At 41.9% G+C, this 15,974-nt stretch overlaps 2 protein-coding genes across 2 annotated transcripts; one reads left to right on the forward strand and one right to left on the reverse strand.

The window, feature by feature from the left end:
- Positions 1-119: 119 nt before the first annotated feature.
- Positions 120-6,289, forward strand: cib2 (calcium and integrin binding family member 2). Its single transcript, XM_047596767.1, has 6 exons — positions 120-456; positions 1,690-1,724; positions 3,178-3,289; positions 4,461-4,608; positions 4,700-4,895; positions 5,030-6,289. The coding sequence occupies exons 1-6, from the start codon at positions 406-408 to the stop codon at positions 5,049-5,051; spliced, it is 564 nt and encodes a 187-aa protein (XP_047452723.1). The 5' UTR covers positions 120-405; the 3' UTR covers positions 5,052-6,289.
- Positions 6,290-9,023: 2,734 nt separating this feature from the next.
- LOC125015107 (SH2 domain-containing protein 7-like) lies at positions 9,024-13,554 on the reverse strand. The gene is made up of 8 exons (XM_047596769.1): positions 12,611-13,554; positions 12,366-12,508; positions 11,763-11,929; positions 11,066-11,155; positions 10,448-10,613; positions 10,190-10,360; positions 9,376-10,098; positions 9,024-9,283 (listed from the first exon to the last, which is right to left on the reverse strand). The coding sequence occupies exons 1-8, from the start codon at positions 12,663-12,665 to the stop codon at positions 9,236-9,238; spliced, it is 1,563 nt and encodes a 520-aa protein (XP_047452725.1). The 5' UTR covers positions 12,666-13,554; the 3' UTR covers positions 9,024-9,235.
- Positions 13,555-15,974: the final 2,420 nt, after the last annotated feature.

Genomic DNA, 15,974 nt, shown 5'->3' on the forward strand with positions numbered 1-15,974 from the left:
AGTAGTTCATGTTTGTTTATTTATTTATTAACCTGAGTTCCCATTGGTTTGTCTCGACTCCACCTGGATGCTTAAAGAGAAGCGGATCGGTTTGCGCTCCTTGAGCTCCACAAAGGAAATCCACTGGCTCCGGCATAACTGAACACCATTCCTCTACTATTTTCCTACTTATTCTGTTTTTGTTTTTTGTTTTTTCTTCCAAGCGCTCCTCATTCCCGTTTTCTAATCATGTGGGACATCTTCCGGGAGGACATCAGTAACCCCTGTTGAGAGTTTGCAAGGATATCAAGCCCATCCTGTGCGGAGTCTTTTGACTCCGCTGGCCCCCTAAATGCCTTTCACTGAGAAAAGGCTTCGGACGTTCGGAGCTGTGAATGTCTACAAGCAACAAATCACTTGATTAAGATGGGGAATAAGCAAACTATATTTACCGACGAGCAACTTGATGCGTACCAGGTAAGCTTGCACGCCTTCTTCTTATTGGAGGATAATGTGTCCAGCTCCAGAATCGGCAGATTAAGGTATAACATAACTACGTGTAATCAGATACCCCATGTTAGCCAATTCAACTCTTTCTTTCTTTCTTTCTTTCTTTCTTTCTTTCTTTCTTTCTTTCTTTCTTTCTTTCTTTCTTTCTTTCTGTTTTTCTGACGAGTGTACATCTTTTGATATTTCTCATACTGTTTAACTAGACTTTAACTAAGTCTGTTATAAGCATGTGGTCCTGAATGCCCAATGAGCTCCCCCTCTATGAACATTTCTTAATACAGCGCACTGATGCTACTGATTAAATATTGACTCAGTCTTGATGGGCAACGATGGCAGGAGGGTTTTGATTTCATTGCAAACTGGAGGACCTTATCATCATGAGAAGGCGTGAACTCTTGGTCCCCTACCAACGACCCAGGAGGTTTTTCCCATGAAGAAACGTGGGTTTATCATGTGATGAGGTGCAGACTCAATAATTGATGTCAAGTCAGCGTGATATGCTGTGAAACTCTACTCTCATGGTTCAGTTTGGTTCTCAAGGGCCTCTCTGGTTACTCCCGCTACTTTTAGACTACTGTTACTTTCTGTTTTGTCTTACAGTTTATTATTTTCCCTATTTTTCCAATAGATTTTATGTCTTTATTTAAAGATAACACATCAGCCGGCTAAACCTTACTTCCACAAGGAAGTTTGAGCTTATTATTTGTGTGTAGACAGGCATCCTTCATAGTGTATGATAGAAACTAGTAGCTTATGGAGGCTGCTCAGATTCACAAACATCTTGGGCAGTTTTGACATGAACAGTGAAAGCAATCATTCTGCCTGTTTTGCTCAGCTAACTGTTCTGTGCTTCTTGCATCCAGGAGCGCAGCTCAGACAGAATGGACACACACGCTAAATGTAAACTGAGGTGACTCCAGTATGGCTGTTGGATAATGCGTGTGCCAACACATGCATGTCAGACAGCGGCAGCTCTCTCACACATCGCTGTTCAAGAGAAACCAGACACCTCTACTGGAGTTTTACTGTAATGGCTGCTCACATGACTTCAGAGAAACTGTAATGTTATTTGTTCTATGACACACTGATGTGTCACTCAGAGTGCTCAGTGCAAGTTACCGTTACACGGTTTGTCACATTTCAGTGCTTTATCAGACGTTGAGTATTGTATTCTCACGCGCTGCTTGTCTCTCTTTGCAGGACTGTACGTTTTTCACTCGCAAAGAAATTTTGCGGTAAGTCTTGTCAGCTATATGGTTCCAGTCACTCACAGTGTTGATCACATTTCAGAACGATACACATAATAGCGTTACCACAATGATGTGCTTTAAGGCACTCTGAATTTGGCAAGTAATGCGTGTGTCAAGCTTGTGATAATAGAACAAACCACACACATTATAGAAGCCTGTATTGAAAAAAGATAACAACTACAGAGTGCGTTTAGCTCCTGTTGGGGGAATTAAACGTGTCTCAGTGTACGTGCTAAATTCTCAGAGCTCACTGTCTCCCACCTGAGAAAATACTGCGAATTCTGAGGCTGTTTGCATTGGCAGCTGCAATGTTAAACACGTTGTTAAAAGGGTTTTCAGTTCATATGCCACATGGAATTACCTGGACACGTGTTTGAAAGGAAAATGTCTCTTGTGCGTGCTTCCAATTGAATTAAAGCGATGGGTTTGAAATAGGTCTCTAAATTTCCTGGTGATGTCCTAAATAGTTCTGCCACCCGACCAAATGCAAATACAAACAGGATGTGGCAGCGTCGGTTAACTCATGTAGATTGCCGTGCCGTCAGCACGGATCTAAATGGCTCTGCTGTGAGCTCAGTATGTTACCTAAACCTTCTCAAAGTAATCTTGACCCTTTGGTTCAGGTGTTGTTTTCAGTGCCACCTAAAGAAGTGTCACATTCCTACTTCTTTCGACCACTTCATCTATTTATAATATAAAACAGTCTGTGATTGCATGACCCACTGCATCATTTCTCACTTCCTGTGTCATGGCCAGCGGTTCTCACATTTCAGTATCTTTTATCAGTGGTTCTAGATGTTGGAAGATACTCAATGACATGCAGATACTCAAGCATGCTGCAGTGTAACATAAGATAATGCTGATAGATGTGCATTGCAAAGGACCGCAGTAACTGGTGTGTCTTGTTACCGTCTTCTGAGATAACATAAACTTTAAAGGTTGAAAGAAAGTTAATCAGATTACGCAACATGTTTGTTTGGTATGACACTTTTTTTTAGTTGTGTTCATGCTGGTTTCTTCCCTTTACAACATTTTCTCTCCCTGTTCGCTCAAGTAGAAATAGTGCGCGCGTCCTTGCTCCTCCACCGCGATACTTAATTGACTTTGACTCTGAGGCTAGCAGCAGATTGGAAACAAAATTGAGAATCGGCAGAGGGCGTAACGGGGTCCTACGCGTTATGACCTCCATAAAACACTGTTGTTTCTGTCTACGCCCGCAGCGGTTACAACACAGTTATGTAACATCAAAGAAAGAGGTTATCATTCGTGGTCGTGCTGGGATTTATTTAAGCCCTTCATTCGTGTGTCACATCCAGCATTGACACAAGATCATTACATTCAGAGACTCTGCTAATCCTTTAAGACCCTGTTTCTCTTTTGTATTGGAGTCAAATAGACAACACAATTGCTCAAAAGGTGTTCCTATGTTTGATTGTAGGTTGCACGGCAGGTACCATGAGTTGGCTCCACATCTTGTACCAATGGACTACACCAATGATCCTGATTGTAAACTGCCGTTAGCCTTGATAGTCAACATGCCAGAGTTAAAGGTAGGTTTTTGATAGAATGAAGGGCTTAATAATCTTTTTGTTTTTTAAATTGTCTCAGTAGTGTGATAAGTTGTGCTTAATAACTCGAATTCCTTTCAAACTGGTCAGCCTCTTCAGCCCGATCTTTGTTTTTCACCATCTGTCTGTGCCATCTTATTTTGGATTGTGCTGCAAACGTGGCGCCCACCGCTCATGTTGACTAACACCTAATCAATACGCCCACTCTCCCATCGGACAGAATTGATTTTTAAACCACCGTCATCCCTGATCTGATTGTGTGACGCCGCATTCTGTGATCTTGGGAGAGTTAATGTGCCATGAAACGCTCAGCCTCTCTATCCCGACAGATCCACCCCCTCCCGTCCCATCTATTTTTAAGCACCTGCCATTTGAAAAGAGCATCCAGGAATTTTAGAAATGGCATGTTGCATAACACATTTACCCTCACCTTTTCTCCCCCGCGCCAGACATGAATGGCGTACTATTTAATATGGACTCCTTATCCGCCGAAGCTTTAGCACAGAGCCTCATAAAGTGTCCTTCTTGGCATAATTAGCCTGTAAAGCTGTCACATGTTTGCAGGGTTGTAAGGGTGGCAGGGGAAAGATGGAGACCGCTGAAGACATGATATATGAGGCACAGACAATGCACAGTTCACCAAAGTCGCCACGCGACTTCATAACCATAAATACAATCCTATCTCGCTGCAAGCTAATGAGCTGTGGTGAGCTGACTCAAGTCACTCCACTGTCTTCGGATATCAAGTTAAAAATGGCGGTGTATTATCTCTTCTTTGGCTGATATTTTATTGACCTCAAAAGATGCAGAATCACTGCAATTCCAGGATCTCCTTTTGATTTATTACAAATTGCGTAAAGCCAGTTAATTATGTTGGATATAAAAACCACTGGGAGCAACTTACGGTTGATCAACAGAGGAGAAGATATTGGCTTCACCGTACTTACGAAGAGTCAGCTTTTTTTCAGCTGAACCCCACGATCAGCAGAATACATGTTCACAATACCGCTACTGCTCCTATGAGATGAGTTTTTATTACTTATACAGTTTTCTTATCTAAACTGTGCTATATTGCTGTATCATGCATTTTAAGTGCTTATGGTTACAGATATTTATTTATTTATTTAAATGAATAATCCACTTTCATCCACAGGAAAACCCATTCCGGAACAGGATTGTGGAGTCCTTCTCAGAGGACGGGATGGGGAATCTCAGCTTCAATGAATTTGTGGATATGTTCTCAGTGCTCAGTGAAATGGCTCCTAGAGAACTCAAGGCCATATATGCCTTTAAAATATATGGTAATTGCACACGTCTAAAATGTTCCTTCCACAGACTGAATGAAATCAAAACTTGGTATTAACGAGTCACTATAACCGCTGTTGCCTGTAGATTTCAACGTGGACAACTACCTGTGCAAAGAGGACCTAGAAAAGACTCTAAATAAGCTGACAAAGGAGGAGCTGACTCCCGAAGAGGTCGAGCTGGTGTGCGAGAAGGCCATCGAGGAGGCAGATTTGGACGGTGACAACAAACTCTCCTTCGCCGACTTTGAAAATATGATAACCAGGGCTCCGGATTTTTTAAGGTAAAAAATTTAATTTACTTAAAAGATATAAAGTTAAAGCTTTTGCAAGCACGCTCCTTACATTACCTTCCTTACGAAAATCCCTGACAACATTACTTAATATTGTATGCATATTGTATTTCTTCTCATTCTAGTACCTTCCATATACGTATCTAAGAGGGCTTGATGGACAGTTTCTAAAGTGGACAGTGTGCTGATCTCCAGGATCGGACCTTCAGGCAGCGGCACGGTCGCTGGCTCACACTTTCATCTTTTAAAAAGTTATCCAGCTCCTTTTCCTGATGTCCCTACCTCAGTGAAGTGTCCCAAGATTGAGAACAAATACAGGTTGTATCCGGATTGCCACTAATATTGTCACTGTAAATCAAAATGCATTTTCCTTTTACTACCTATGAAAGGGCTTGAGCTAAATTGGAAATACAGGGATCCTTTGCACAGTTTAAAGTGGCAATTTCGAAGATTTGCGTCCTGTTTGGCAGCATTTATAGTTGCGTGTGGTAACAACGAACATGGGTTAATAGTACGGCTCACAGGATTCTGAATTGCGCTGCTAACACAACTCAACGGGCTGCAGTTTCACCGTGCAAGGAGTTCGTTATGTTGCAGAGAAGCTGGAAGGGTGCAGCGTGTCACCTGCAGCTCCTCATCTAACGGCTCACTGTGGCCGCTCCCTTTTGTTCCATTACGTCATGCGGCGTTTCCAACAGATCTGCTGTCAGAAAAAATGCCAAAGATGGCAGTTGTCTTGTTTTAAAACCTCAGCGCTCTTGTTACAGGATTTTAATGCAGTTTCTTTTGTTAAAGTACCCAAATATATGAAATATAGTCTTTCATATATAGTGTGGTGGCCTCATCTGACTATGGACAGTGAGCTCTTAAGAAAATCTTCAAGATTGCTACTCTAAGGTTCAAAACTGGTAAATGTCAGAAATGAGCCAGACTCTGAATAATGAGCACAAAAAAAACAACAAAAAAAACAATAACAACGAAATAAAAAAATATATATATACACCTTATCTACCTATATTGCACATGGGTCCAAGTTTTCCTAGAATTTCAGTATTTATGAGACTATGGACAACGCTTGAAGTGAATGAAAGCACTGGCATTAAGGGCATACAGATATTCTATGTGAGCTATACAGTATTTGTACATGCAGTGTTTAGCTTGTGATTCTGCTCCTATTACTGGAACACGATGACAATCATATCTTACTGTTTTCCAGTTAGTCAAAGGGCTTTGTCATCTGAACTCATTTTGGTAGCTTTCATCCTCTGCCTCAGCCATTGTCATGAGATGTTAGTTACAGCCATCTTTTGGATATATATTTTATACTGTTCCATTTGTGTCCAGATGTTTCTTTGAATAAATGTTTTTCTCTGTGTGTTTTCTGACTGGATTACTAGGTTCGTTTTTGTCAATGAAGAAGAGCACGAGAAAAAACACTTTTAAAAAACAGGACCCCTCGCTGCCTCATAATCAAAAAGAAAAAAAAAAAGAGACATTTCAAGGTTTCAAGATCTGCAGCTGTAATGAGCCCTTCACATAACCAGTCCATCCGTCCGCCCACCCGTGATGATCAAAGGGTGTGCGCAGTAAAGATCAGGAAACGACTGCGCCTCTGCGTATCTCATCGTATGAGCTGTAATAACTTATTAAGGAGGATGTGATCATTAGGAGTGCGCTGCCTCAGCATTCATGGGCGTGATTACATCCTGCGCACACACACAGTCAATCTGAAGGGAAACCTGGCGGAAACGGTCTTGGCCGTGATGGTTGGAGATAAATGGGCTGTGGTTTCTGGGGTGTAGGGTGTCAATTTGCATGAGGTACATATGCACCTAGATATTATAGCGCATTGTGTTGTTTACATGTTCATTCCAGATTGTGCTAACATGATAAACTTTACATATTCAGACACAGACCGTGCACCTGCTAAGAGTCACATTACATTTTTGTACAGAGCAGAAACCAAGCAGAAATGGGGGCACTAGCTGCTGGCTAAAACGACTTGACATTCAACCCCCAAGGTAGACCCGGACTATTTAAATGTCAAGTGTGTTATGTGGAAAGAGTTTCGATTGCTCTGTTGCAATGTTCTGCTGTGCTCTGTCTGTTAGCTGTTGGTAATAACAACCCCTTCAAAAAGAGTTATGTTTGAACTAGTCTGTGCAAAATACTAAAGATCAAGCGATAATGTTAAAGTATAAAACAGAGCCATTCTGGGGTGCTCGAAGGCTACAAAGAGACTCCAAGTGCCTCGTTTCTAACAAAGGAGGAGATTTTTCCAGTGGAGTCTGTTAAGCAGTATGCAGCCATTGGAGCAGCCCGTTAATTCTCACTTTCATTATCTCAAGTTCACTTTATGAGTGCAGTATCAAAAATTCAGGGCAATGGAGTGCTGATCGCATGGCTTCATTAATTACTGGGTCTCACCGGGAACATCTGTTAATTATGATTCCAGCGGAGAAGCTTCTGGTACATCGTGATAGTAAGGGCTGTAAAGGGGCCGTAACTGGAGGCATCTGTTTCTGAGGGTGAGGGGGAGACAAACAGGGTGTGAAACTCACACTGTGGTTCCCTCCACAGGGCCCCAGTCTGTCCTAATGTGATCTGATTTAAGGTGGTGCCTTTGGGTGGTGAAAGTGATCTTAAATAATTAATTTCTACATCAATAAGGAGTAAACTAGCAAATCACATTTTCTAAATATATTACAATATCAACCATAGCTCTGTATTATTAATCATTCATTGAAATATAGATTCATTTATATATTTATCTCCAAGTCCATTTACAGACATTTAATTTAATGGTTTTATTTATTCGTTATACTACTATTTCAGTGGTTGGGGGGGGAAAAACTCTTTATAATGACTTAATACATTTTATAAACATTGTAAATCATTATAATAACTATAAATTTATAAAGAATTTATGTTAAGTGTTCATATAGAGCTTATTCATTTGAAATAAAGGCTTGTAGTAAATCTTGTCTCTGGGATCTTTGACATCATGATGATTCGATTGCCTCTTGTTTCCCCCCATTGCACATCAAATATATAAATATAGCTCCTTCCATTATGTCAGTACTAGATGCAGAAACCCCCAGAGGCACAATCATTGTCACGACATCTCATTTATCCGTCGTAAGTATTTACGTAGGTCTGGCACTTTATCACGATAAAGTTATAAAAAACGCCACAGTGCGGTTGATAAACAGGTTGGATGTTTGATATTCAAGTGGTTTGGCACATCCTGGCTAACATTACCATCATGCTCTTGTACAACAACATAATGGCGCGGCTGCGCTTGCACTTAACTGCTAAACTTTCAACGACTGTGAAAGCGACACATTTAGAGGGTTTTATTGGAGTTTTTTACCGTTACTATAAAACTATAAAGCCAGGAGGGGAAAAGAGGGGGCCGATAATAAAAGATAATAAATGCCATTTCTGTAACTTTGACCCACCTCTCCGTCGCTGACACATAAGGACGTTTGAAATCTGTATGCAAATAAAGTTTCCTGTGAATGAAGTGCAGCACTGATGGTGGCAGCAGGTAGTCAAAACATTTTCTGCTGTTTTACAGCACCCATGACGGTTTTGAGGAATTTCCGCCCGGTGCACTGTATGTGAGCGTTGCCTGATGAGTTACAGGAAGGCTCTTCGAGTCAGGGACGGTAAACCGTCATGAAAGTGTATCAGATGGGAAGAGCTTTCACATCCCGTGATACACTCTCCTTTGTGCTCTGGTTTCTTGATGAAGAAATGTATTTCTGCCATTGTGTTGCCACATCTTTTTCTTTTTTTTTAAGTGGAGTCTGTTTTGTAAGACACGTGTGTCTGTTCTAGCACCCAGGGCTCTCGAACCACCTTATCTGATGTAGCACGAACAGCCCACATATTTAATACACTTATGTTTATCTCCGCTTAAGAGAAGCACATGAAATTTTCCGGTAGCAAGGTAATTTACTGTTCTCTGTGAATCACGTTATTGATTCAACACGTCTTTTTTCCTCCTGAAACCTTATGCAGATTCAGTCAAAAATAGTTTCTCCAGTGTAATCACCATCATCATGCACAAAACACCACTATAAATAACCGCTTATTTACTCAACTTAGTTTCAGTGTACAATTCATTTTATTTGGACTTACTGTACAAGTAGAAAAGAAAACTCCATGAGCATTTTTAAATAAATACTTGAAAAAGCAAAGATACAAAAGTTGTCATCGACGTTGAACATATAAAAGAAGCTTCCATGGAGTTAGCCGGTAGCTCAGTAGTGTGAGGTTAGGGAAATGAGTAAACATTATCTTCTTTGGCTGGTAAGGTGACATCTTCACCACTTCTTCTTGGCCTCGGGGAAGAGCCATTTCCATTTGTCATTCTGCAGGAGGTAAAAATGTTGATTTAAAAATAAATAAGACCAACATTCAGAGTAAGATGTTGACATGAAAGCATTCCGATTAGATTACTAACCTTTAATCCCCGGGATGCAGGGTGAGGTTTGATTCTGATGTCCTCCAGAGGCGCGTAACAGTTGCTGTTGCTGCTGCTATTGTTGGGTTGAGGCATGGCTGTTTCCTTGTGGTCAGGAAGCTGCTCATATGTACAGTCGTCAAGGAAACAAGAACTGGAAGCGTCAGTGTAGACCTCGGCATACACAGAATCAATGTCCGGGGTGGCCATCGCTGATCTAGTGTCGGAGGGTGTAGTGTGCGGGCTGCCGGGCCGGCCAGCCAGGTGATAGACCGCGGTGTCGCTCGCGTAGTCCGGGATGTGGCTGCTGTTCGGTCGGCTGCGAGACTCGACCTTCTCTGTGCAGTTCGTGGCTTGTCTGGTGGGATTGGGGGAAAGTCTTGGTGGGGTGACGGGAGGCGCGCTCCGCCTGTAAGACTGCTCCCCGTCAGAGATGCTGTCCAGGAGCGGCAGAGACCTGCTCTTGCTGTCCAGTGGGTTGACCTCAGAGTAAACAGACTTTGGTCCTGATGGAGGACTACATCTCCCAACGCCGTGGTCACTGATTTTCGACCTCTCAGCTCTCCCGCCGTTGGCTCCCGTTAAACTGCTCTGGGAGCTGTATTGGGCTCTGGGTATCTCTCTGGGCGACTGCTTCCTGAGCTGAGCGTACAGGACCCTGTCCTGGTCATTGAGGTTGGCGCTGTCAAAGTGTCTGCTCCTCCGAGGCAAAGGTGGAAGTTCCTGTTTTACAAAATAAGGCAGGTCAGCTTAAAAATTTCTACGTAACATATCAAATAAGATAACGCCTCTATAACTTATGGGCTGCACCCACCTCCGTCCTGTTGGCTTTTGATGGCCGTGTAGGCTGCTGCTCCGAGGCTGGGCTCTGCTGTTCTTTCCGCATGTTCTTCACAGGCCTGACAGCAGCAACAGGAGCAGCAGCGGCAGGCTTGTCAGCCTTGGGGCTGACCTGAATGATGTCATACAGCTCTTCATTCAGATCCTGCGAGAACAAATACAGCAGTGAGACCTTCACTTCCTGGCCTGTGCTTTTCCTTAACAAAAGACGCGAAAAACGATCGTCGCTCACCTCGAAACACGAGCACGTCAAGTACTCTCCGAACGGCTCGATGGGCCTCGTCTTGTAGTATTCTATTAGCTCAGGCACCGTGTCGTGTCCCTTGGTGTCGCCATAGACGACAAACAGGCCGGTCTCGTTTTGGTTTATCACAAAGTGACGACACCGGTTGCTGCCTCTGCGACAGGAACAAAATAATTCATTAGAATGCTGGCAACACATTTTATTTGGTCCAGTGATGTAAAATGAGCAATCTGGAAATGAATTTGCAAATAAATTCAAAAAGAAATAAATAATAATAAATAATACATCTTGAAATGACTGAAAACATAAGAAGCCATCATGTGGGATAATGAATGATGCATTTAAATATCCCATTTGTTACTGCTGGAGCCTGAATATCTTCCAGTAAAGTACGAATGGTAAGAAGAAGTAAGAAAGAATAGTTTAGAAAAGTCCTCTAAATAACTACAGAGGATTTGTAACAGGTCACTGGATCGTTACAGTATTTTTACTTAAAATGTGGTGAAGCAGTCTGGATTTCCCAGGATTATATATGCACGTAAATATTAAACCTCATTAACATGATAAATACTGTAAATGTATTGTTCAAATTTAACCAATACTCACTTATAGGACAGTATGTATCCGATTGCCTTATCGCTGAGACGGATCAAGAAGCAGCCCGGATCCTTTTCTCTGAGCTTTTCTTCAGCCTGCCTGCAGACAAGAACAAGAACAGCTTTAAAATATGAACTTTAATTCATTAATTTATTTTCATTACAACACATGTTTCGACCGCCATTCGGCGCAGGAACAGCGAGTCCGGCATCGAGGAGAGAGAAAGCGGATCACGTGATCCCTCCTGGAATTTACTTGCTCACGGAGGAAAATCCATCTCGCTACTTGGCCTTTCCACACATTCAATGTTACCGGTGCTCGTGTGTGCGACGTGGCTGCAGCTTTTTTACAATTTGCGTAGGCGTGTATATATTTCTGCTTGACTAAAGGTCAGTAGGCGAGAGTGGGTTACAGAGTGGACACTTTCCATCAGAGAAAAAGTTTGTCAGCAACCTGTCCACGCAACCAGGCTTCCTTTTCGTGCCAAACAATGTACATTTTTACTTCTCTATAAATGTTTACGCACTGTGGCACCATTAAGTTGGAATAACTTTGTTTTCAGAAACATTCTTCTTTTTATTCCTATCCAAATAAATCACATTGTCACAATCATTTCATGAGAAAAGCTGAAAAATAAAAAATATATAAATATAATAAATATATTTGGATTTAACAAACTGAAGACGCGTAATGTTAGAGCACTTACTTTCTGGTAATGAAGCCCTGGAACCAAGTGGGGATGAGGCCATTATTGACGATGTTTGGCACTTGAGTCTCGATGAACCACTTTGATGTCAGCTCCCTGAGACTCCCCTCGGGCCCGTCGGCACCAGGATCCCCCGTTACGTCCCTTTGCTCCATCCTCGTGCGATCCTGATCAAAGCCACACAAACATTGAGCTACGGCCGCCAACGTTCACTTCCCTGTGTACGCTGCGAGTCAGCACTTCAACTGTCTAATTTGCTTATTTTCCAGGAGGTGTCAACCGGAGCCAAAAGGCGGCTCAATGGTCTCGTGGTTGGAGTGAAAAGCTGGTGTTTCAGGAAGTATCTGGTCAGACCAGCCTCTGCTTTTCATGTCTGTAGTTAATTGCACATCATTTAATTACTGTTCCATGATATCTATTTATTTCCATGGAGTCTTCTCAGAATGCAAAAGTTCCAAGGACTCATCTCACTCAAACTAGTCATTTATTTGCACCAACCTAATGTTAAAACATCACACCTATATAAGTCAAACTTTACATGGAAGTATATAGTTAATAAGTTAGTCATTCGCGTTTAGAGTGAGAACTGGAAGCCGTCCTTACCTTGAAGCGAAACCTCAGGCAGGTCCTAAAGCAGGGTGATTTTGTATGTTTTTGATCCTTTGGTCTTGACTGTGAAAAGTGGCAGATCTTTTCAGATCTGAGTTTCTGTTGTTTAAGCAGGATGCAGCAGTTCCTTTCAATCCCTGGGGGGGAAAAAAATAAATAAAAAATAAATTAGAAGTCTAATTAATGTAAAGCTCACACGGTGCTCCTATAAAGTGTTTTCTAGTGGAGAGAGTACGTACCTTTTCTTGACATTACCAGTGTGTGATTTGAATCTGGTGTCATTTCAGCAAACATTCAAATGCCTCTCTCAACTTCTGAACAGCCTGTAATCTCCAACTGAAAGTGTTTTGAGGGAGTGTGACCCTACATAGGAGATATAGACTGATGACATTTACAGTTACACACATTCTTCCACTGGTCTGGAAAGCAGTGTCAACCCGTCAACGGCACAGCTCATTTGCGTAAAAAAAAAAAGAGAGAAAAAAAGACAGCTGAACAAAGCAAGCGCTTCCTGAAGAGAAACGGAAAGTAAGCTGCAAAGAGACTGTGGTTTGGGTGCACACGGGGCGCATTGGTTTGCAAGAGGAGGTTGTTTTACCCACGGAGCGTCTCATTACCATAGTAATGGGAGATAAGGTGCGTCAGCAGTTGATCTTTTGTGTGCAGTAATTTCACATCAGCGCCGGCGAGGCTGGAGCAGAGGGGTAAAAAGAGTGGAAACACATGGGACGGTGACAGTATGTTTGCAGAGATTTTCGAGGGACACAAACAAATAATGAGACGGTGATACAGTATTTCCCAGGCTTGTTTCGGGGGGTTTTCACAAATGATGGCTAACACGTTCCCCCCCATGGCTGAGACGCTTGTCATGAGCCACCTCCATTAGTTTTAGGGCCGTGGGGAGCGAGTAGGAACTCCCTGTGGGGGAGACACTATAACCAGAAAAAGTCTGTGTCATACTGAGCGGGACGAGGCTGGATTTCAGTAATCCCCAGTGAGAAGAAAACTCCATCCACGACCTCAGGAGTCATACCGCTGTTGTTCGTGTGTGCGTTTGCGCACAGTTTCTCCGTCCGAACAATTAGATTCCAGCTTTGGCGTGGCAGAAATGATTGGCTCAGTGGGTGAAGTATTGCTACAGTGTCATGACCTACAGAATTTCAACATGTCTACTCAGGCGTCTTTGTGACTCATAATAAGCTCCTCTGGGGGAGTAGTGAGGTTTGGGGTCAAATGCTATCACAGCTTGTGTTTATGAAGAAACCTTATCTTATTTTGCACAAAATGAAACTGCTATATAAATGTGTGAACATCAGATTGTGTTTTATCTACAGCAGCCGTGAGACAAATTGATATATATAAAAAAGTGGAGACTGAAGACTTTTTTAGTCGATAATTTTTCTCAAGCTTCTTGCGACACACCTATGAGGGGGATGTGAGCCTTTAAAAGGTCATGAGACAGTTGGCGCTTTTAAAATGTCATTACAACTGAGCTGCTTCACTTTTTAGTACGCCTTTCCCCAAGTTAAAACAAGCATCCACTCAACCAACCCAGCACTCACCAAAATGATAATGGACCTCGTAACAACACACAGTGATCGCAGGTAGTTTGGGGATTTTTTTTTTTTTTTTTTTTTTTTTTTATTCTAATACACTTGTGTTTTTCTGAAACTCCTGTTTCGCCGACGGTTTTCAGCGGGGAAAAACAACAGGTGTATTTCCCGTCACAAAACCAGTCACCGAACGTGGAGCCCACATACTGTACAGTGCATCACGTTGTGACACGTTCAGGTCTGCAACCATCAGTCGGCCTAATATCTAGCACATGTGCCCCTTGGGAAATGGAGAAAAAAGGTTCCTGCCATAGTCTGGTATGTTTGAGAGCTTCGAGCGTATAGTGCATGAGTCACACCGTGAATAACACATAACAGAGTGCAGATTATACGCTGGAGATAAAACAGCTGCAGATGAACTGATAACATTTACATATGCACTTTGCATATTGTTAGGTGAAAAGCTTGGATTTTTGTATTTCTTTTCGTTTTCCAATGTCATAATTCAGATTTTTTTACGTATTGGCCTTCAACCCAGCATGACACCCTAGTCCTTTGGTGCTTTCAGTGAGTTTTTTTAGTCTTTTTACTGTTTTTAATGCTTTTATTGTTTTTTTTTCTCAAAAAAAAAATTGTTTTATGCCTTATGTCCTTACTTTACTTATGTACAGCACTTTGTTCCCGCTGTGGCTGTTTTGAAAGTGTTCTATAAATAAAGTTGAGTTGAGATAAGATATAAATACTATGCTATTTAAAGAATTTTTTTTTTTAAATCCATTACAGGATAAAATGACAGTGTAGCAGAAACAGGAAACATGGGGAGAGAGGGGAGTATGACGAACAAGAGCCCCAGGCAAAATCAAAGCGGGGCTGTTGTGGTTACATGCTATTCATCTTAACCGCCCGCCTAGAAAACCCATTCGTACTTTGTTGCTTTATTTCATTAACCTATGACTATAAAGTTATTCATTAGTTTGCAGATTAGCATGAGATCAAATTAAATGTGCAAGATGACGACAGTTTTTGCCGTTGCTTTCTAAAGCTCGTGTAACTCAGACTCATAGATGTCACATCTTGAAAGAGTACAGAGTAGACTAACAGAGCTCAAGAGACCCTCGTAACATTAGATCACCTAAGATGCTTTTATAGACTTCAGTCAAGACTTTCCTGGAAACGACACCAAACAGAAACATAATAATCTTAACCTGTTGATAACCTGTTTGATTATAGGCAAAACATGCAAATGCCCTGAGGATTTGGACCCCTACGTCACAGAGCTGTCAGATTTACTTCAAGTTCATAAATGTTGTTATTCTGAAAAATTATTATCACAACAACCAAGGTGCATTATAGTCTTGTTAATTAATATTAGGCTTATATGATGCATAGTACTTCACTTTATATTTACACCAATCAGGCATAACATTATAACTACCTTCCTAACATTGTGTAGGTCTCCCTGGTGCCTTCAAAACAGTTGTGACTCCTCAAAGAATGGACATGGGCCTTCTGAGGGTGTCCTGTGGTGTCTGGCAACAGCATGTTGGTAGTGGGGGTCTTTGGGTCCTATGGGTATTGAGGGGAGGGGCCTCTGTGGCTCATCCCACATATACTTGATCAGTTTGGGATCTAGTGAATTTGGAGGCCAAGGTCAACATCTTCTGCTGTTCTTCATGCTTTTTTGAGTTGTTCCCAAACTTTTTTGTGTGCGTCAGTCTTCATCCTGCTGGGGATGGCTGCTGCCATCAAGGAGTGTCATTACTATTGGGTGGGGGTATCTGGTTTGGTCCAGGTGGGTGGTACATGTCTAAGTAACATCCACACAATGCCAGGTCTAAATGTTTCCTAGTAGAACCATTAATTGGGTCAGTGTTATTTCCTTTACCTGTCAGGGCTTTAAATCATGCAGCTTATCGCTGTATAACAATATTTTCTTTATATACAGTGCCTGGCCAACAAAAAAAGCCACCACTGGATTTAAATAAGCAAATAGGTATGAGCATCCTGTATGGGCGGCTATCTTTTGTGGAAAATATGTTAGTCTGTTTGA

Source organism: Mugil cephalus, chromosome 10 (genome assembly GCF_022458985.1).
Source record: "Mugil cephalus isolate CIBA_MC_2020 chromosome 10, CIBA_Mcephalus_1.1, whole genome shotgun sequence".
NCBI lineage: Eukaryota > Metazoa > Chordata > Actinopteri > Mugiliformes > Mugilidae > Mugil > Mugil cephalus.